Raw genomic sequence first — 23,275 nt, forward strand, 5'->3', positions numbered from 1 at the left:
CTGGAGCTGTTACACTAGAGCTGCACCCGGAGAGGGGCATTTAAGCACCATAATTCGTGATACAGGAGGTTTTCACAGCTTTGAGTCCAGGAAAAGGGCCGCACCGTTGCTTGGTAATATCTGACGTAAGGGTCAGAAGTGTTGTTCCAAAGTGCAAAATTAATATACCACTATAGGTTACGTTTAATCTCTCTCTGCACGTTGATCTTTTTCTATGAAACAGAGGAGACGATCATCAAGAATTTGACTGTAAGTGTACAAGTGGGCAGTCTCTGCAAGTTTTGTGGTTTTAACTGCTTATGTTTCGAAACGTAAGCATCGCCTTAGGAATAAGGGGCTTCTGCTGTAGCCACTATGGGCTACTTTTTCTGAACTGAAGATTTGGAAGCAGACAGAATTACAACAAGAAGTTTTTATTTTATTAACAGTAATTCATATGGATTCCACCACTTGGATCAGTGTTTATTTTCTGTTAATAAAAATCATTTTTGACAAAAGTTCGACAGCGTTTTCTTACCATCTAGCACATCTTAATACTTTCCCTGCGCTACTGCAAGTGGCCGGAGATGCAATAAGTTAGACAGGAACATGTAAGTGACAGTGAGGGAAGGGACACGGAAAAGGCTCAGTATCAGCCAGCCACTACTGTAACATCATACAAAATATTTACCAAATTGAGGAATAAAAACTACATGCAGAGGGACAGACAGGCTGCTCGATATCCGGCAGATTCCCAACCGGTGCTTGCTAGGATATTCCCACCTCAGTAGATGTATTGTAACACTTAGCCTACAGAAGCCAGGATAACATCTACAGGCGTCTCCTCCTTGCTCCTAACCGTCACCTGCATGGTCACTCCATCTCCTAGCGCAAGCCTGGATCTTACCAGCACGTCGTGGCCACCTCTGTACACACCTGGCAACAAAGCAAGATTTGGCACATTATATTTATTATTATATATAATATATATATTATTTGACACTATAACAGCGGAGAGGCTCAGATAGTAGTGATCCAGCCCTAACACAGAAGCCTGGCAAATGCAAACCAGATTCGGTCTCCAGCCAGTTGCAGGGAGGGGGGGAACGACAAAAACTTCACTAAGCACTTGAGGCTAAGAGTGAAGATAATAGATACCGTCCTAATTAGAGGGCCAAAGTCAGCAGGTACTGCTGGAGGGCTGGGCAGTTTTAATGGGTAAAAAACAGAAAACAAACAGCCGAAGTTCGCTTCCAGTTCGAGGAGGCAACAAATACTGTATTTCTGCCTTGAAGGCAACGTCGATTGGCTCAATGCCCTTGCCGTGAGGGAAGAACGGGCGCTTGGAAGAGATGCTCTTGGAGGCAGTTCAGACTGCAGGATGAGCCATCTCTCCTGGTGAGGACTCCAGCTCCTCTTTAACAGCATGATGCAAAGACTATGCAGAGATTCTTGGAGTTAACAACTCCGCACCTGAAATAAATGTGAGATCTGACCCCTCTGTCAGACCACAAGGCACTGTGTTCACTGCAGTTTTGCTTTAACAGCTGAAATAAAGAGTTTTGTAGGGTGTTTACATTTCCAGGGATTGCCAAAACTGTAAGCCTGGACCACAGTTACCAGACAAAGAGCTCTGGGAATGGCAGGCCAATTTAGGACATGTTTTTGGTGACAGGAACTTGAAAATAAAATGGTCCTAGGAATCCCCTACCGAGATAGCAACTTGCAGGGAATTTAGTTTGAGCATCTTTCTCTGGAAGTCGCTCCATCCACAGGTTTCAGTATCCTTCCCCGCAAGCAGGATGCCTCCATCCCGAGGGATGCAGAGCCTGGCCTGAGCACACCTAGGACAGCACACTCCAAACTAGCACCCGCTGCATTTAGCTCGCTGGCTTACCGCAGCTTTCTACAGGAAAAAAACTCTATTCAAGGACAGAATCTCCTAAGCCATTTCCCTTCATTTAGTAAAAAAAAATCCGTCTGCGTGGGACCAAGGAAACATCAAGCGCAGTAGTGTGAATACGTACCGGCTAAGCAGAGCGTGTGAGAATTTTTGTTCTCTGGCACTTTATCTGATCTCTCGCATGGCTGCATGCCCAAGAACTTGATGATATTATTGACAGCTTCTGCATTCGGAGATTTAAGAACAACGTTATCTCCAGGTTGACGCCAAGCTTTCTGTCAGAGCTAATTCACAGTTCAAGAACATACTCTAAGCACCCACATGGCTTAACCATTTCCATTTGCTATCCCGGTGGTGACCCCACCAACACACCAACCTTGTGATGTCCCTTCTGCTGCCGTAACGGCCCAGGAGAACATCCCGCCCCGCAATCAGTCTCCACAAGAGAGCGCTGCCAAGTTTCCAGTCACTACAGCCCCATGCTGCACCACAGAGCCTCGTTGCTAGGACATGTTACGTTAGAAGGCATCGGATTCTCCTCCTACCACACTAAGTATTTCCCCATCACGGAAGAATTACCAAGGATCGCTATGTGGGTCACCAACAAACACGGAGGAGAGATCATCTCACCGTCAAGGGTTTTAATTGAGCTGAGTGCAAAGGTTTCTTCTTTCTCAAAGTCATCTCCTACTTCTTCCCATGCAGCTGCAAAGTTAGGCTTTAAGACCTTCTGGATATGATCGGACACGGTCACCTCCAAATCTTCTAACTGGCAGAAAAGCAAGGGAGATTTTCAGCTACCAGTTACACAAAGGATCCTAATCTTAGAAAGAGGAAAATAAACAAGGAGGGACTGCAGCATTTTGCCAAAACAACTCTGGCATGCTAGGCTTTAATTTCAGAAGTGTATACTAACAATATCTAAAAAGCACAGAAGAAAAGTAGCATTTATGGTGGTCATCTGCAAAGCTTAACACATTTACACAAAACCATCAGTGAGACCAAAGGAGAGCAGGAAATACGGCAATCGCTTAGCAAGTCAAAGCCTGTTCTAGCCCTTACCGGACATCTAAGGAGAGAGACTTTCCCAGAAGGCAGAAGCAGCCTTTACTTCCCCCAGACCCAGGAAGCTACRGTCTTTGGCACACCCCCAAGAGACAGGCACCTTCCCGAGACGATTCGCATTTCAGCGATTGGTAACATCAACACAACACACAGGAGTGCAAATGCTTGGGGTGGAGGGAAAGAGTGGGTCACAGTTCTGAAAAGAGACCATGGAAATTACTCCTTCCTTCCTGTGTATCCCCACAAATCCTATCTCCACATGGTGCTAAAGCTACACCAGCTTTTAGCAGAAGCAAGTTTTTGGGGGAAGGATCTAAATAAGGCATACAATCTAAAGCTAGAGTATTTTGGAAATGGTGTTTCAGGCAGTCCTCCCATTCTCTCCTGTTGGCTTCAGATCCGAAAGGAAACTAGGGCGATCCAATGGAAAGGAAACTGCCAACCCAATGGTCACGTATGCAGAATTACAGTAGCAAGGAAGAAAAAATAAAAGCGTGAACAGTCCCATCTTACCACATATTCATCATCATAGCCATCTTCTTCTGGCACGCCTGTGTTTGGGTCACAGTCTCGAACGGTGAACTTCATAGTGCAACTGAAAGTACAAGCAACTGGGGAGCAGAGGAAAAGCACATATAAGTCAGCGGTACAATTTCCTCCGCTTAAGCCCTCGCTTCCCAAAAAAGAACCAGGAATGGCACAGATTAGCTTTTTCCCCTGAAAGATACAGACATAGCAGAGGTCACAGCACTTTTCCACTTCACATAAAATTTCCCCAGACTAATACGAAGGCCAAAGGAGGCTTTTAGAGGAAGAGTATGCCAGGGCCATAGTGTGCAACAAGCACAGGGCCGCTGCTTCGCAGCATGCTGCGGTGCGATCTGGTCAGCAGCGGTCACCAGGAGAAACTCTGCCGGGGTTTCTGTCAAGCGGATTATGATCCAAAACCACAGTCCAGGGAATTCAGACTAGTTTTAATCGTCTCYGACATTAAAGCAGTAACCAAGGAACCCAACTCACTGACGCCCTGAGTCACGTTAAGCCAACTCCGAATCCATTCAGGTTTCTTTTAAGTGCAGATAATAAAAGCAAAAATGAACAAAGCAACCAAAAACAAAAACCACAAAAAGACCACACCTACTTTCATGCCCTAAAGAAAACCTCTCATTTCTAAGGTTCACACYCATTTCTAATTCACTAGAAAGGGGGAAAACTGCATTAGTCAAAAACATTTTTTTTTTTTTTAATGTAGAGGCCCAAACTACCAATCAGTATTTTTCACTTGCATTTTCCTTTTACAGATTCTGTTCCTGACTACTACCAACAAACATTCATATTTCTAAATGTGATTTCCTTGACTCAAGGTAACAAATTCAGTTTCCTCTAATTATCTGCATAATCTCCATTTTTCTTTAATATCTCATTTTTGCCATCCAATACCCATCAGTTAAAAAGTGCCTATAATACGTTGCACAAATACAGTCCTACATAAGAACTAGCGAGTGTGACGCACAAGAAAAAGCGCTAGGACCCCAATAGCCACTCAAATGCCACACCCTGAACATATCTGTTATTGAAAAAAACCCTCATTTGAGGGATTTCTCACGCAGAACGATTCCCTCCCAATTGTTACCTGCAGTGGGATCATCCTGGGGCAACTGGACAAGCGTGTAACACATGCCCGGCTGGTTGTAAGCGAGGTTGGGCGCTGGGATGCAACAAATCACATCGTAAGCATCCGACGGCTCCATCTGCACAGTGACCCTCTCTAACAGCTGATCATTTAACGTGTTTGTGCAGTCAAACTGCAGAATTAAAAAATAAAATAAAATCAGAAGGATTTCAGCAYAGAAGAAACATTTCTAATCAAGAATTGTCCCCGGATCAGCTACAATGCTTCACTGCGGATGGCAGATGTCCCACTCCTTTGACCCAACCCTGCCATTCTCACTGAACGCTTTCTCTTTCCAATTTTACTAGAATTCTCTAACAGATGGGATCACAACCCCCGTCCTCTTCCGATCACAAAGGCAAGCTTTCTTCTCGTTAGCCCCAGTAAAAGCAAGCTAGAAGTATCCAGGCACCACACACCCTCTTAACTCTACTGTGCAACACCTTTACAGGGAAGCTCTCTCCTCCGCAGGGCACAGTGACAATGTTGATTATGCCACCCGCGGGACACATTAAGCRCCAGCTCCTATCGCAGACCAATAAAAGTGTTTATCTTGCCTTACCTGGAAAACTATGTGGTTTGTGAACATGTGTTTAATACAACGAACAAAATACTCTGTTTCTGCTTCTGTGAGCTGCACYGGTTCCGAAGACTTGAATAAAGGACCCAAGTTCTTAAACTCAGGAATGGCTGCCAGTTGCTCTGCGCGGAAAGGAGAAAAAGATGACAGAGACTTAACGACAGGAGCGCTCATCACTCCTCCCTGACTCGTGGGAGAACAAGGCGCCTTCCCACCGAGCGCTAGAGACCCACTGATTTTCTCCCCTACCTTGGAATATATCCTGACGCGAAGGAGCAACTTTCTCAGGCTTGCTGGTCACTAGGGCAATCTCTGCGAAGACAGAAGCAAAGGCACCGCGCCGTCAGCTCCATAACGCAGAAGTTTTAAAAGCCTTTAGATCTCCACTAGAAATTCATTAAGCTGTTAGTGTTTCACACATTTCTACTGCAAGTCATTGCCAACCTGGTTCCTTGCACACACTAAAAYAGCTCTTATTCTGCTAAGGAACATTGGATTGTAACAAGAGGGGAGAGATTTGAGTCGTAACAAATAGAATCCACTTTAGTCCAAAACCGAAGCATGACTGCGTTCACCACCCCGTAAGAAAACTAGTCACACCGACTACGTGACCACTCCAGCTTCAGTGCACACTATAGCCCCAGCCACGATACGTGAGCAAAGCACCATTTATGACAAGCTGCCATTTCTCAGAAGGCATAAACTTATTTACCCTGCTTAAGYGAAACCCTGCAACTCATGTAGTTTGAAATAGAGCAGCTCCTATTCCCCACATTTTATAGGTAGGAAGAGAAAAAGGAGAAGGGAAGAAAAAAAAAGGTATTTTCTAAAAAGAATTATGCAAGGTCAAAATGCAACAATTGTTCAAGACCATGGCATAAATCCAGTGAAGTGGWGTTAAGTGTTTCCGGAATGTACTTTCCCTCAAACACCTACAAACTAATAAATTCCGATCCGCAGATCCCTTTCTGATAAAGGGCAACAACCAAATAAGCAGAACAAATACTGACTTTCTTGCCATTGCTATAATCCTTTGGGAGAGGCTCTGTTTTCCTGTATCTGTGAAGATCAGGCAGGCTTCGTACTGCAAGGCCAGTGACACCGTAAGCTGTACGGTRCTTAGCCACCTCCAGTCTTGGCCTGACAGATACTAAATATTACGGCAACCTTAATGCTTATAGTCTTACCTGGAGCACAGACTATTTAAAAGGAGCTTGAGTGTTACCTGCTTTCTGTTCAAAGACTGGTGCGGTAGCTAGTGGAACTGTTTTCATATCAAAAGGTTTGTCGGAAGGCTCCAGCGTGTATTGATGCAGGGCTTTCTCCATGCCAGGGACAGAGACGGTCAACCCTGCAAAGCAGAATCACACGCTGAAGATTTCAGTTTTAACAGTAGAGCGTCAGAGGCCTGGATGCACTACGATGTTCAGAAGCAAACAGTGCAAATTTTGGATGGCTGACTGCACCAAAAGCAACAAGGTGGTCTGAGTTTGAAAAAAAAAAAAAAGGTCTGTGTCTCAGTTACCACCCTCTTGAAGACAAAGAAGGAAATTTATTAAGCGCTATTTATTAAGAGTATTTATTAAGCGTTCTTCTCTGTAGCTTGCCCATTGGCTCAGGCTGAGGAGAAAAACTTCTTGCAAGGAGTCTGGAGTTTACAGCTTGCATAGATAAGGTTTGGACTTTGGCTACTAAAAGCTGGTAAATACATCTCCATCTCTCAGTAAACACATGCACATACATGCACGCACACTGTAAATACTTCGAGGCACTGAATAGAATAAAAAAAACACTGCTCTGAAAATGAGAGAGAAAGTTGCCGTTCCAGTAGGTAGCTGGAGTCTAAGCAGCGTGAGCAGTTTACTCAAGAGAAGTCATCCTTCAGTAGTTTGTAYTTTGAATATTTTGCTTGCATAACCCTTCAACCAAGGGCCATAAAACATCTTTATAACCAACCCTCACCACAAGATGCGTCATCCCCATTTCATAATGGAAAAGACGGAGCAAAGGTTAAGCAACTTGTCCCAAGTGAAAGAGAAGGCAGCGATGAAAGAAGCCCAACCCGCATTCCTCCTCCATTTCCTAGATAATACTCCCCAGGTCTTGCTCAATCCGGTRTTCTCAGCTTCACAAGCACTTCACAGCAAAGCGACAGTGTCAAGAGAAACACGTGGCTCTGGCCCTTCCAGCTATTCTGACCAAAGTTACTCTAGATGCCTCACAGAAAACTGCTCTTGTAGCAACAACAACAAAATCGATCCATAATACAGAACACGAAATAACAGCTCAGACTTCTAGAGGGCATTAAATCCTTTCCATCACTGACCATTAAAAATATAGGCAGCATTCAGTGCTATCTGTCTCTGTTGTAGCACATTCAAGTAGAACGTTGCTCTGTCCCGAACTTCATCATCACTGTCCATCATGCACCTGTTTGGGGAACAAGAGGATAACAGTCAACCGGCTGAGGATGTCACGAGAGCAGAGCTAAAAATGGCACCGACCAGACCGGACTTGATACTGCAACGCAACTCTCTGAATGCATTTGCAAGTTATGCAAAGAAAGGTTCATACAACTTAGTAGCTGTCACAGCCCAACATTAATATGCAAGTGCCACACGAGAAAACTAAGATCAAAGGAGATGTTCTACAACCTACCAAGTGTGCATGGTGTTATATACACATGTACTAGCCATAAAATATTAGGTATGGGTAATTCTGATGGGCACCATGCGGTTGCACGTTCTTTTTCTACAGCTTTGTTTTGACATATAAGAAAAGCGGAAGAAATGCATGAAGATTACAAAAAACTACGTGGAGGTTGCTATTTCAGAACTTAAGAAGGGCTTGTGTCCTTAAATATTTGCMTAGTTCTTCCAATTATAGCAGGTGGTTTGTAAAGAGAGATCACCTCTCAGCAACTCCTGCTTTTTAAGCTTCAAGCAAGTCACCTGTTGTAGCAGTGACGCCCTTGCATCTACGTACAGGTTGCCTTCTGCCTGAAGCACCTCATAATTTGAATTATTCCTCTCACCGCAGCAGTCAGACATGGCAAGGGTTTACGATACACTACGGTGCTATACAGATGAAGAATGTGACATTTACCGTACAGAGGATTTAAGGAGGCTGAACGGTCTTAACCAGAGATGCGCAGACCTGTGGAACTAGAACACTACTCAGCCATGTGCAAGTTATTATTTATGGATGACACGGAACTATACTTTCTTCAAGGGATGCAAAAATATACACGCTTGCTACAGCACAGTAGATCTACTGCCCACTGAGGAACATCTCAGACTGGATTAACAAGCCATGAAAAGGCTGTCAGATGTCCCCATGACTAATTACATCTTTTATTCGCATACCTGCAGCAGCCCCGCACTCCCTTCAGCCAGGAAGGAGGGGTAGAAGAAAGCCATCTGCCGACCCTTCTGTTGAGCACGTCAGTGCGTCCTGACAGACGCCAGGGCAAGTTCTGGCTGGGTCTGACCTTGTTTCTTCTGTGGAGCCAGACAGCCCGGTGTCACCGACGGGCTCAGCACATGCGCACCGCAGCTGTACCCACTCACCTCTGCAAAAGCACCAAGATGCTCGGAAGAAGATTCTCATTTTGGGCACCAAACTTGGCTAGCGCACTCACAGCGGCTAGAGAAGAAAGCAGGCAGATGTCAGAGGGGGTGAAGCTATGTGCAAACACATTTTCACGATCCGATTCAGAGCACTGCGCACACTATTGCCCTGAAGTTCCAGTTACGCAGGTTTTCACTTCCACGCCATAAACCCTAACACAAGTGAAGAAAACTCCTCCCGTCTCCTACCCAGTCATATTCCTGCTACTTCTATTTTAAATGGAAATAGTTTAGTGCAAGGGAAAGGCTCAGCGTAGGGGTTAGGAAGTAGTAACAGAACAAGGACAGCTAGCAGCCCTGCAACTCTGTTCCAAGCGAGTTCTCTGCACGATAAGGTTGGTTCAAGCTCCATGGCTCATTCCAGTTTTTGGCGCCTCCGGCACGTACAATCACGAGGTTTCTAGAGTGGCTCAGTAAGCTCTGCGGGGGGGCTCTAGATCTGCTCCCAGGTCACAGGGAGGAAATGGCAACTGAAAGGGCTGCTGCCAAAATCAAGTGCCACCTGGCCCAGGATTTATCCGTGAGCTCGTTTTGCTTCCTCCTTCCCCATGCTTCCACCACCAATAATCAGATCAAACTGATCCCGACACATTTCCAATGTCAAGACCCGACTGCGAAAAAAGGCTCAATGCTTCAAAGGGTTCATTGTAAAGACCTTCCACAGGAAGGAATCATCACTGTGCAACAGATTCCCGAGAAGAAATCCTCRTCTTGCGCGTGGCGGAGATTTCCACAAAAACAGAATATGCATCAAGCCCTGAAGAGTTTTCCTTAATTAAGCCCACAGCAGACAACTAGGCCTTAATTACAGAAATAACAGCGTTCCCCTTTCCACGTATTGCCTCTCCCGAAGGTCAAGAGGGGCACAAAGAAGGGACTGCAGCATTTGAGCTGAACTTACCAGCTCTCACAGCCTCGTTCTCCAGCACCACCCTGTTGAATATGAAGCGGATGTACTTGGACGGGGACGGAGTCCTCGGCCCCTCTTTCCCCAGCAGGTGCAGGATCTTGGTGGCTAGAACAGTATGTTCGCAGTCCTCAATGAACTCGCAGAGGTGAGCCAAACCCGACTCCTTACTCTCGGGATTCTCCTCAATGATGCTAATTATGCAGTCCACAATGGCTCGCTTGTACTCGAAGCCGCCCTGCGAAGGGAAAGGCGAGGACGCTCACGCAGCGGGCAGAGCTCAGACTGCAGCGCTGCTCGGCTCTCGTCAAGCCTCAATTACTTCTTTCCATACAGAAAATAAACGCGTTTGTAGATAAAGAGAAAAGAGGAGACGGGCTGCATAACCTAACAGGCTTCTCCCCGCTCCAGCCGGCCAATACAGACGCGTCTTCTGAGCAGTTCTTCAGATTAGTTTTTGATGGTCTAATGCGTAAGCGCATTTCAGACAGGTCCGACCCCCGAGATAAGCAAGGCCTTGCTAATCAGTCAGGCCCTGTCACTGTTGTAGACCTGTGGGATAATGGTCTATGATCATCTGTGATCCTCCCTGCCGCGGGGTAAACAGTGGATACAAAGGGTGATCTTCGGTCGGATGCCCATGCCGGTGAGGGGTGAGGCAACGCGCAGGGCGAGGCGAAGGTCTCACCGCTCACGTTGCTCCACCCAAAACGACACCTGGGGCGAGGCGGGAGTCTCGCAGCCTGGTGTTGTTGATAGGGGCAAAAGAAAACAGGCCAGCAGCCATTGACACCCTCCGCTGAGCTCGGCAAGGACCAAACATCCCATAGTCTTTGACTCAGCCCCACCTTGCCAAGAGTATAAATTCAGTGCATAAACGATCCTCCATTTCGAGGACGAGAACACCAACCTATGGATGGGTYGACGGGCCTGGACCTCTCTCCTCCCCAAAACAGGGAGGCCTTTTTGGTAAGGTTTGCRCCTCTGACAACGTCGGACGTTATCCCGGGAAAAATACCATTGTTGAAAGCGCTTAATTATCAGTTTGAGCTCAGAAGAAGTAGAATTTGTGGCAGTAAGTGCATTTATCACCGGCAACCCTGAACCTGTTGATGTGTCGCTTTAACAAATTGTTTATTTTGTTCAACTTTGTGAACCTGACTCAGTGAAAGTCCTTTTAGGAGGGCTCTGGCAGGTAAAGTTGATTACCCCTTTCCCTCCCTTCACGCGACAGTAACAAGGCCTGACTGACATCAGACCCCCTTCATACTATCGGAGCTGCCTGCCAATAACTACGCAAAGAAAGTGTTAAACGTACATCGTCCCTGAGCATATTGGAGAGGAAGGTCATCATGACGCTGTGTTTCCGGGGATACTTCTGGCACAAAGCACTGATAGCCTGCACTACAACTACCTGCAAAACAACAGAGAAGGACTTTAGGCATGTGCACTTATTTCTCTACGAAGAATACAAGCTTCTCACACAGGCACTATCTCAAGCTGTCACCGTGACAGGTTAAATTCATGTACGAGAAGGATAAAATCAGGTGGACTCTCAGCACCTATGTATTACCAACTCCTCTACGCTAGCATGTTGCCAGGCCTGGCCCTGACAGAGGGACTGTATTTAGGACAAACTACGTTAATTCAAATACCTCCCCTCCCTCCCTCTGCCCAGTCACGATGGTGGCCCAATTCTAACTGAAATAGTTGCATTTTGTCATTAAAACCCTTTGCAATTTCAAACTCTTTCCCTTTGCTCATGAAAACAGTAACGTAAGAGCACCGTACGCTGGCAGACATTGACTTTGTACAGACACATCACGCTCCTCAAGGCAGCTCTATGATGCAAAAGGGACAAAGGTACAGGCGAACTCCCAGCCTTAGCCAAGTTATTACCCGAGGTTACAGTGACTACACAAATTCATTGGAAATCTACAGTTCACACTGTTTCTTAACTATCAGACTGAAGYGATACAGACTCAATTAGAACGGTTAAAACCACTCTTCCTCTCCAAAGAGGCAACCAGAAGGCAGTACAAGGTGTGGCAGGATACTGCACTAGAGCCAGGAACCCGCCAAAGGATTTTTATCCTTTTTTTGGGGGGGGGGAAGGGAGGAATGAAACAGCACGTTTAGTCAGTTAAAAAACAGAGGATCACATCTTTTGAACTTCAAGCCGGCTTTGCTGTGCCAGACTAAGTCACTGAAGGATTAACAGATGGGAAAAGCTTCATAAAAACAAGAATGGGAGAAAAACCTGCAGCTGGAAAGAGCAGAGGCCTCCAATGCCACACCTTAAACTCATCTGATATTTCTGACACGAAGGAAGAGATCTGTTTCATGAGCCTGTCTACACTGCTCTCACTCCCTGTCTTCAGCARGGTGGTGATGGCGAGAGTAGCAATGCTGCGGTTGGAGTCGGTGATGAGGTTTTCCAGGTCCAGGTTGCAGGCAGTTACGGCAGATGGATGCTTCATGGCCACCTGTAAAGAAGGTAATTCCGACAATCAGACGGCAGCGGTAACACCCTGCAATTCAAAGCTTTCTACGTGGCAAGGATTAAAGCCCTTCCTTTTTCAAGCACTGCTCTGTTCCACAAGTACTGTAAAGAACYGTGACGAAACCTGCATTTATTCAGGCACCATGATTGCTGGCAGGATACAATCAAGGCTCAGGTTCCTGCGTTTCAGCTTCTGAAATGAACTCCTCTAGCTGCAAATTACAGCTCATAAGTTTAACAGTCACAAGACATGACCCAAGTCTTGCTCTGTTTCTCTCAGGGTGGGCAGCTTTGAAATCAGAATGTCATTTTATTTCCTTCACATGTATCTTATTCACACATTTCACAGCACTAAAAATGTGAGACTCTACTTCCTTATGGTTGAGAGTTCACAAGTTTTCCAACTATAACTGGCTATAGCCTTGTGGTCCAGAAATGACCACACACAGCTGGAGTCCAGCTAAGATTTCTGTCACAACAGGAGATTTGGCATGGAAAAGCCAATCCTCCAGCACGGAATAGTTCTGAACACAGTAATCACAAGAGCAATTGCTCTACTTTAGGCAACACACCATCAGGCACTGAAGTCTGGCTTCCTCTGATGCTCTGAGACTTATGCTTATTTAGAAGGTCTTGGAAGCACTCACTTTATTAAGGGTCCGTACAGCTGCATATCTCAAGACAGGTTTGGGAGAACTACAGAAAAGCTGCAGCACTGAAAATAAAGAATCAAGAGAAGTAACTCATGACAAAATATTAGAGTAGAGATTCTCTAACAAAAACTGGCTCCCAATACTCTAGGCACCTGCAACCTCTGGGGAGGGAAAAAGAGCCTTTATGCGCAGTTTCCTATACCAGATGACACCAGGGAAGTTGCCTTGCGCCAATACTTTGATACTGAGAGCTGCAAACACTGTAGTCAGAATTCACCACAGCAGAAGAACAGATACAGTCTCTTTCCAAGGAAAAGGAGTAGAGAGAAAAGTCTAATGGGTCCACATTCAACTAGGTATTGCTAAATGTTCATACAGCTCTACTCACTATTTACCACTAGTTTCATAATCAAATTAAAAACAACCTGTTTTCCATCTTATATAATAATATGTGATAAACTACAATACAAGCTGCCTATCTGTGTCATCAAGTTCTCCTCTACCATTCCCCCCCATCCCTGCTTCCTGCAGTTGGAAAAAGACAAATATCACCCTGTGCCTTTACTGTCCATTCTCTAGAGCGTTGGATGAAATGGGTGGAAAAAAAAAGGAATCAACCTGCTTCCCATCTACAAGCCTCCTAACTTAGAAAGGATCATAAATTTAAGTTTTATGAGCACAGTATTTTAGTTATGCTTCAAAGTCTTTAACGTGTGTTTTGCCACCCTTTCTTTCGTAGTGTTCCTACGTTAGTGCTAGGAAGGATTCTTTACGACCAACCTGAAACGGCAGGTGCCAGCTCCCTCGCTGTGCAGTTTGGAAGATGGATGATTGCGGAGGCGGCTTCATAAATAACCATTTCATGCTTATTTCGCAGACAGCTCTCAATGAAGTCAAACAACGGGCTTTCATGTCTGCAAGGCGAAGGTGTTTCACACTGTGATGCTGAACTATGTCCAAACCATTACAACTGCACTTCGGAGAACTTGACAGAAAGCGCAGTTAGCGCACTGGCTCTTCCATTTTTCACACTGATATTTTGCTCTATTCATAAGGCAGATTAATGCTTGAACTCTAAACTAGCCATTTAACATTATTACTCTATATTATTTTCTACTAGCCTAAACTGATGCATTCTGGAAATAAAAACTTTATTACTAATCATGTTTCATACGCCACTAAAAAATTTCCACTGACAAAAGAATTTCATCAGAAGTTCTCAGATAACTGTATCTTATTCTACTAGGATGAGAAATCGGAACAGGAGAGATACCTTTGTTTAAACAGTACGGGTAGATTCTTACTGCATTTGAAGTGCATCTAACTAGACATAGTACGAAACACTGCACCTCCTCAGAGATTATTCTGCAGTTTTTATTCCTACTCTGAACCTAGTTTTGGTGATATGGTAGTYAAAAAAAAAAAATTTGCATTTCATTTTTAACGCCACAGCTTTCTCTTATCAGTCTGTAGATGTTCACAGTCTTCATGAAATGCAAACTTCCCAGCTACTGTTGAACTCGAACTATGATTATTTTTTAATTCACATGCTGTCTCTCACTTACCCCTCTTCAGATTCTTTCAAGAGTTTGCTTGCAATTCGGATCAGCATGCAGTACGCAAACTGGGATTTCAGTCCAGATTTAGTGAACTTATTCAGCATCTTGGAAACTGCAAGGCGATCATTTTTTCTAAGGTGATAGAGCAGCCCCAGAGCATGATACTAGAAAATCAGAAGGAAAAGTGACATGCGCACAAGAACGTGTGAAGACATTACATACATACCACAGTAGGAAAAGACAGATTTTGAGACACACAAGAGAGATAATATTCACTGTTTTCTTGCAAAAGTGCTTTCTAGCCCTAAATGATTTCATTTTCCTTGCATGTAACAGATCTACAGATCTTCTTAACAGATCTTCCCCCTCCTATCTACCATAGGACAGCCCCAACATGTTTCTAGAGAGCAAGAGAGCCATGAAATCAATGTTTTCTCCCTTTTCTCTCCATTGAACGCCAGGACTTCTCATGTCTCGGGTGACTAAGCTATACTGCACAATAATGCTTGCATGTCTGGTACAATAACATCCAAGATATCCCAAGTGCTTTAAATGACAGCTGACCCTACAAAAACCCTTGAGGTATTTACAGAGAGAATCCAAAGTGCAAAGTACAGAAAAACATTCCCAGTTACTTGCCAAGTTTTTTTGCCATAAGACATTTACAGTAAGGCTTAACGAAGCCGCTAACTGTGGCAGGAACAAAGTTGTTTTTGCACTGTTGTTTCTGATTGTGGATCTGTGACACTGTTTGACTGAACATACAGAGTATTTTCATTTCCATAACTGTTTGGAATATTTACGTGAAGATTTTACTTATACAGACATCTCACTGATATTCAGGCTATCTCCAGTGATCCTATAGCAGATGGAAAACTTTATGAAGGCAAAGAAGTAGTGCTGGTGATTTGGGAAGCAGTAAATAAGATCATTCCTTGAGCTTAGAAAGCTCAAATTCAAAATCCTTTTTCTGCAATGACAACTGTGAAGCCAGTTAGCAGCATTTCAGCTATCAAAAGATTAGCAGGGAAAGGGCAGAGGACTGCAGTAAACAGCTGACTCATAGCTAAGGATCTCGCACAGGGATCATGAAGAAGCTCATGATTTTTGAAGTGGTAGAGTCATTTCCCTCAAATCCCAATCCTTGTTTTTTTTTAAAAAAAAAGGGAAAAAAGAAAAAAGGTTACTTCTACGGTTCTATGGTTATCTTAAGAACTTACAGAATACCATTAATACACTATAGCTTGTTTAGACCTTTCTGGGGCACCCCCCCCGAAACGTACCTGGACCATAATGTTGTCACTAGAAGCCGCTTCCTGAGCCTCGTTGATCCACCGTTTTACCACGTCATAACTGATCTTCATCATATGCTGGAAGAGGCCACAAATTGAGACTGCAAACAAACTAACATCAGAAGCACTGAGAAGTACCATGAGCTGTGTCTTCAGGCTTCATTACGTTCAATTGCTTTAAGAAAATCTAGGGCTTTGTGGCATAGTATCGGAAACAAAGAGCATCTCCCAAATATGTATTTTGTATGGAGGCACCCCTACTGATAAAAAGAAAAGTAACTCAGAGAGCTTTTGTTTCCATTCTAACAGGACAGAAGGAAAAACCAGAACAATTCACCTCTGCCTACTGTTACTCCACCAGGAAGACTGCAGTGATCAGTATTAATGCAGCTTCTTCTTCGCTTTCTCAGGCTCCCACACAGCTCTACTCCACCCTATCAGCTGGACCTCTTACTTCCTATTCTGTCTCACTGATTTACCAACACAGCCAGTCTCTTTAACCTATGCACCTAGAATCCACTTTTTCTTATGTATCAGACTCAAACTACTATGCTTTCACTCGTATCTTTGCGCTGAGTAAAAATATTAATCTACAGAGATTTTCTCCAGCCTTTTCTCTTAAACAGGAGAGGCAAAGTTCACAGCAAACTTCTTTATCTGGCCCTCCTCCTACATATTAGGAAAAATAATCGCGTATTATACCTTTATCAGGGCAGGAATTCTGTTGATTTGGTTTTTGCACAGCACAAAGCAGCCTGTGTTTATATTCTTTTCCAGAACTGATAAGCTCTTTCACTGTCATCAGCGTTGGTTTTTGCACAGCACAAAGCAGGTTGCTTTTACCTTCTGTTACAAAACTGATAAGTAGTTTTTCAGGGTTACGTGGCTTAACTTTTGAGAACATAAAGGCAAGGCTCCTTTCCAGAGAAATGCATGTTTGACCCTAAACACATACAAAGATGACTGAGCACTCCGCAGTCAGTTATTACAACAGACGCACTGTAAAACTATGGAACGCTAAGGAAAGAGTTACGGAAGAGAGAGGCTGCTTGAAACACAGGAAACTCCATTTCTGCTATTTTTTTGTTTCTTTTTCAAAGAGGAGGCAAAGACTACTCATGTTAAAGGAAAAGGAGATGAAGAAAGAACCAAAGGCCAGCCAAAGCGCTACACGTATAATAGACTATCCCTCCCAACCACAACAATACACGGATTTACAATAATCTACTTCTTCACTTACTAAGGAAGACACCAGTGCAGAACTGGACACACTGGGGACTTTGTCCACAATAGCTTGCTTCATGTATCTCTCAATGGCTTGTAACATTGTACCCTATGAAAGAGTAAAGAAAAGGGTTGATACTCAGCCTCCGGAGGAAGAGCACAAAAGTTCAAGACAGGAATGTATGCAGGGCATATTCAAAGAGCTCTAGGAAAAAAGCTTCGAGTTATCAAACTAATCCTCAACACGCATAGTCTTGCAAGGGAGATATGACTATCAGCTACCCGCTCCCGAAAGTTCAGTGACATGACCAAAGTTTACAGCAAAGCAGTCCCAGAACAAAACTACAGCTCCAAAGCTCCTGCCTTCTCACACGCAAAACAACGGCGTGACTTGTACTTACATCAGTGATCCTGCAGAGTGCTCTGATGGCTGGGCCTCGGTACACATCTTCCTTCCCTGTCATGTCTTTGGTCAAACTAAAATAATCAAAGAGAGGCTTTTAACACTTCTTTAACATCTCAGTGTCTCAGTCCTTTGGGGGAAATTCAGCTCATTCTATTTAGCTGAAGCTAATATCAAACTATTCCCATATAACTGCTAACTAGGATTAGTACTGGCTAGAAACAACTTCTTAATAATCAGCATTTTGAAAATTATTAACATCAGATTCTGCAGACATACAGAACATTAAAAAAGACACAGTCCATAAAATTGCTTTGCTTTGGGATTGGTTTATTTAGCTCAGTCACTCTCTTCTTAAGGTTCCTCTTCTTTCTAAACTTCAGTATTATCTAAATCAGAATTTCATGTAGTAGTTTTCCAAACAGTTTCAAAACCAATCTCTTAGCAATTTCCAGAGATTTTAGTTCTCACATCAACATTAGCATCTGCTCTGTAGTGAAAAATAATTGACAGGTCAGTTGGCAGCAGTGTACTGAGAGCTGCTCTGCTGTTCCCTAACTGCTCCGACAGCAAAGTAAAGCAGAAGTCACAAGTGGGTTTTGATAAAAAAAAATTAAGCACCAGTAACTTGAAAAACGAAGATGACAGAATAGGAACCAACTGCTAAACTGTATGCAAGTCTTTTGCCCCGCCCCCCTTTTTTTAAGAAAGGCAAACTAACATAGTCTAAGAAAACTAAATTTCATATGGTGATACTCTGTTTTACAGAACAGTTTWTTTTCCCTTGTTGTATGCTTTATAAAGCATAACTGCAAAACCCATAGCAGCTAAACCAAACACATTAAGATACAACTACGTGTACCAGAGCTCTCGTACTGTGTTTTCTGTAGTTCTACTACCTGCTGGTGACAATGATGACATCTTCAGAGATATTGGCCATCTCTTTGATAGTAAGATAACACATTCTTCTAAGGGTTTGCTGTGAAAATGTATTGCAAAAAAACATCATCGGTGTGCAGAAGCCATACAATTATCTGTTAAAAGTTTTAAAACCAACTTCCTCTGACCTACTTTTTATTGTCAAACAGAAACATCCAAAGAGCACTGACATTTTAACTCCTTGAAAGCAAAAGACATGTTTTGCATTAAAAATAACTATCTTCTAGAATATGGATATAAGAAGTGTCACAAACACTCTGTTACTTCTTTAAACAGCTGCATATGAAACCTTCAGGCAAATCTCTAAAAATCTAATGCGCTAGTTCATTTTTAACAAAAATGAAAAAGATCCCTTGCATAAAGCATACTCCTCTAAGTTATGGTGCTCTTATGTGGTCTGCAAAAGAGATCAGAAATGGACTTTACAAAGGGCATAGTAAAAAGTCTCATCCAGCATTTTCAGGATGTTCTCACCACTCTGTGCTGAGTTATGAATAAAGSAAGCTATTCTAGGGCATACTACTATCTGATTTACAGGCAACTTTATTTTATTTTGACAGTTAAGCAAACAGGGGTTATTTGCAAGTGCAAGGCACATTCATATAATTATAGTGATTTGTATACTAAGCCTTTCTACGTTCGCATTCTTTACAACAGGAAATTAATTCAGGGAAGGGGAAAAAAAAAMCCTGCAGAGGTAACTATATGTTATTATGCAATCAATTATTTCCAAACTATGGATTGCCTTTAGCAAGTCACTTGCGCGCAGAGCTTGTTCTCTGAAGCGTTTGCTCCATGTTCTTCCCACATCAAAATASTCAACTGTTTTGCAATTACTGCGAATGCAGCCAAAAGCAGGGAGGCAAAATCATTAAATGCCAGGCACTTACATCATTAGATTGAAATAATCTAGTCATTGCAAAAAAAGCTTCTGTGGCTTCAGTGGTTCCAAAATGTTCACCCTGGAAACAGCAAATGAGAAGTGAGAGATTAGCCAAAGCATCACTGTCCACTAGCGTCCACCCCTCTCTCCTAACGCCTACCCTCGTACCGACAATCCTTCTTGAAAGAAGTCTTCTCATCTGAGAAAGTCCCTCCCTCACCTTGTGTTTCTCAGACAGCGCCTGCTACGATGACCAGTTCTTACCTACTTGGCTTCAATATAAACGTCATCCACAGCTGTACAATAATGGAATAGAGTTTGTCAATTAACCTGTGTTTCCTCTTTTGACTTTAAAGTATCAGCAGTTAATTTTGCTTCATCTGTGTTAATGAGAAGGATCCCTTTGCAATCTACTTACCTTGTGACTTGTGCCAACTAAGACTGAACAGCATAGGTTCATCCTAACTGATCGTAACTCTGTGTTAAATTCTGCCCGATACGGCAGGAAATCTGGTCTATGTGGATGCATAAAGTAAATCTGCTTCCTTATCACACTTCCAATTTCTCCACAAACAAAAAGACCCCTTTCACTTCATGGCCTATGTCTTTACCTGAACTCAGTTATCCCCATTTTTGCTAGACAAGTAAGAACAACTCTTAATTACACAATGCCACAGCAAATAAACACGGACCAACTGGCAGCTCTCACTTGGCACTCGGAAAAGTCTTAACTGCTTCAGTGACATAGCTCAGCTCACCTTAGCAGGGCAGTCACAAGTGAGAACATAGTACTACAGAACAAACACTCCATTTCTGATATCGTTAAAAACCGCCTTTCAGTCCAACAGGAAAAGGTATACAATTTTTTTCACTGAAAATTATCAGAAATTAGCTCCAGGAACATGCATTTGAATTAGGAAGAAATGATTACCTGGTTCAGCAAGTAAAGGATCTTGGTAAGTATGTGCAGGCATCTTCGTGGATTTATAGGGGTCTCATTAAAGATACGTGCCTACAAACACAGCACAAATACCGTATTACGGTGTAACCCAACCATAATAATTTTTCCCTTTACAACAGACATTAAAGCAGTTTATTTTCAGCCAAGTGGCTTATAACTTTTTCATTTTAAAATGCAACCCAATGAACTTATCCTTGCTGTTCAGTCCATGCACGTTCAGCTTGCTGGATGGGCAGCAATCTGAACAAAGGACAACGACACAGTTCATCAGGCTCTAAATTCACAGCTTAATCAAGACTAGTTCTGGACCATTGGCACTAATAAAAATACTTTAAAATAACAGCATAATTTTAAAATTTTCAACTCAATTCCTTTCATAGTATCTGCTGCCCACTACTCAGCGCTAGTCTGTGGGAACACTGAACTAAAATTACTAAGTTCCTACTTATAGCTCTTCGCACCCAAAGATTTCCCCCAATATTTAACCACACATCCATCTCACCACTTGCAATTGCTCTTGAAGTATATCAAAAGAAGCAGGAAGACTCATTATGAACATTATTGACCCATTATTATATTCAGCTATATGCTGAATCACAGGAAAACAGACCATCTCTTCAGAAGCACCTTGGGGGATGCTGTGTATCCGCACGGAAGGCAGAAGCCTATTCCGATCCAAATCCCACACATCAAACCCTCCCGTAGCAAACTTCATGTGCACTTAATTTACCTACCCTATGAATTTAAACTAACTATCCATCAAACTAACTATCCATTTAGCCATCCACGTTTCCTACAATTTGCGTCACACATCTTTCTTAAGCTGCTAACGCATCCTGACCAGAGGCAGTTAAACAATATTATGCAGCGACTCTTCATACCTCCTGAAGCACAGCACTCTTCTCCAAATGCTGGAAAGGATTAGAGCCACTACCTGAATAACAAAAGAGACCTCTCAGTTAGGGAAACGCTCTCATCACGTAGACACAACAGAACTGAACGTGCAGGAACCATCCCTAAGCTCTACGAAAACATCTCACCACGTGTAGTACAAACCTGACAGTGACATTCCCCTCTGAATAACTGATGTTCTCCAACAACAGCTTTCAATCTACTTTCTGAAGTTATACATTGCGAGTTCCAGGAGGAAAAGGAGGACACATTAAACACAGCTGGAGAGCGAGGAGGAAAAAAGGTATTTACTATTAAAGCTGTCTTAATACCCGCTTTACATGAGACTCTACTCCTTTTCTTCCTAGACTCCCTTATTTTTTATTTCAGGCACAGAAAGCACTGAACACGTCAGGGTGCAGCTGCTGCTAAGGATCTGAAATAAGAGTATATTGATTAATGTACCACTGAAAAGGGCTACTCAGCAAACTCCAAAAACAGTATGACTGCGTCATATCACAAAATCATTAATACTAGTCTATCTTCACAGAGCAACTTTGCAGACTTTGTAACAGTCCAGATCCAGACCCAGACCTTGAGAAGTTGCCTGCCAGCTAAAAACAAGAGCTGCAAAGGACTTCAAAAAGATTTCGGAGGGGAAAACACGACGTGAAGCACAAATCCATCTCTCTACCTGTTGTAGGGGAACGTAAATATCTTCCACAGTGTAACTCCTGTACCCTGTTTCGGAGAATCATCTACACCCAAAATACAGTTTGAGATCATTTGCTGGAAAGCAGAAGGAAGCCTTTAGTTTCAGAGAAGATAAGGAAGGTAAGAGAGGCTGTCTTCTTTTTAGGATTCGTGAGCAGAAGCCTAACTGAAGAGCTCCGAATGATTTTTTGGAAGTGACACTTCTCAGTTGGCAGCATACAGGGCAGACAAGCTTTCTGATCCAGGTTCACAATGAAAACACCTCTCAGGATCACTGTTATGGTCATGTAAATCCCTGCAGATCTTTGGTGCTGCTTCTGGACCCTTTTCCTACAGCAATTCCCGTTCTTACACCCCAAGCAGAATGAAATTAAGAATGAAACAGAACTCAACCCAACAGGGCATATTTTCATGTGGCTTAAAAGATCTCTGAGCAGCAGCAACAGACAACGGATACGGCGTTCGCAATTCAAGCCAGCACCAGTTGCTACACGCAAGCCGGACGTAACTCCAGATGATTTTGCAGAGCGAAAACATCAAGCTGATGGCTTCATCCAGCACCTCCCTGCCTAACGGGATTTCTTTCCCTCTCAGCACTGCGGCGGTGGGTGGCTCCACGGTTCCCTCTGCGCACGGTAGCAACGGCCCAGGGGGGCAGGCGACAGGCTCGGCCTGCAGCCCCCAGGCCGGGGGGGGAGGTGGGGCCGGGGCAGCGCCCCGAAGGAGGCTGTGGCACCGGAGAGCAGGCCGGGCCCAGCGCCACCTCCGGCGACCGTTATTCCCCCCCCCGAGACCGTTACCCCTTCCCTCAATGGCCGTTATTCCCCTCCCCCAGAGACCGTTATCCCTTCTCTCAGTGGCCGTTATTCCCCCGCCCCCAACGGCCGTTACCCCTTCCCTCAACGGCCGTTACCCCTTCCCTCAACGGCCGTTATTCCCCCTCCCCCAACGGCCGTTACTTCTGCCCCCTCCTCAGCGGCCGTTACAGGCCGCGGCTCGCGCTGCGCTCCCACTGGCCGCTCCCCTCCTGGCTGGGCCGACCGAGCCCGGCCGCCGCCCCGCCGCCAGCCCCGTACCGGCCTCCTCGTCCTTCTTGTCAAACTTCTTAATCATTTCGCCGCCGCCGGTCGCTCTCCCCGCCCTCCCCCCCCGCTCCCGCCGAACCGCACCGCACCGCCGCGGCAACACCCGCCGGAAGTCCCGCCCCTCCCCGGGGAAAGGGAGGGGAACCTCACCCTTTGCCATCCGACTGGACCGCGGAGCTGTCACTCAAACCCCCCCTCCCTGGGGAGCCCGGCGCGCCGAGCCGCGCGACTTCCGCCTCGCCTGGGGCCACGCCCCCTGCCGAGCCGGGGGGCGGGGCTGGGGCAGAGTGGGCGGGGACTCCAGGGGCGGGGCCGGCGGGAGGCGGGAGGGGCGGCTTAAGGGGGCCGCGCCGCCATTTTGTGAGGCGTTTTCGGCCTCCTCGCTGAGGCGGCCCGGGCCGGTTTTTTGCTCCCTCAGGGACCCCCCTCAACC

The 23,275-nt window shown here is 44.6% G+C and overlaps 1 protein-coding gene across 8 annotated transcripts; it reads right to left on the bottom strand.

Annotated features, from left to right (window-relative positions):
- Positions 1-397: 397 nt before the first annotated feature.
- On the bottom strand, positions 398-23,017 carry COPG2 (coatomer protein complex subunit gamma 2). Of its 8 annotated transcripts, none has more exons than XM_026091193.1 (25): positions 22,993-23,017; positions 21,034-21,086; positions 20,123-20,203; positions 19,199-19,270; positions 18,269-18,348; positions 17,368-17,443; positions 16,983-17,075; positions 16,445-16,685; positions 15,734-15,843; positions 14,457-14,614; positions 13,672-13,805; positions 12,886-12,953; positions 12,033-12,221; positions 11,054-11,149; positions 9,730-9,973; positions 8,769-8,844; positions 7,526-7,629; positions 6,425-6,550; positions 5,449-5,511; positions 5,182-5,321; positions 4,581-4,752; positions 3,461-3,558; positions 2,513-2,651; positions 2,007-2,105; positions 398-915 (listed from the first exon to the last, which is right to left on the bottom strand). In XM_026091193.1, exons 1-25 carry the CDS (start codon positions 23,000-23,002, stop codon positions 785-787), a joined length of 2,853 nt encoding a protein of 950 aa, XP_025946978.1. In that variant the 5' UTR covers positions 23,003-23,017; the 3' UTR covers positions 398-784. The 8 variants fall into 8 exon arrangements, 7 of the variants coding, with proteins under 7 accessions (XP_025946978.1, XP_025946976.1, XP_025946975.1 ...); XM_026091191.1 differs by lacking the exon at positions 22,993-23,017 and adding an exon at positions 22,834-22,899; XM_026091190.1 differs by lacking the exon at positions 22,993-23,017 and adding an exon at positions 21,738-22,473.
- Between the last annotated feature and the right edge of the window lie 258 nt (positions 23,018-23,275).

The sequence above is a fragment of the Apteryx rowi genome, unplaced genomic scaffold (assembly GCF_003343035.1).
Source record: "Apteryx rowi isolate R43461 unplaced genomic scaffold, aptRow1 scaffold_9, whole genome shotgun sequence".
In the NCBI taxonomy this organism is placed as follows: domain Eukaryota; kingdom Metazoa; phylum Chordata; class Aves; order Apterygiformes; family Apterygidae; genus Apteryx; species Apteryx rowi.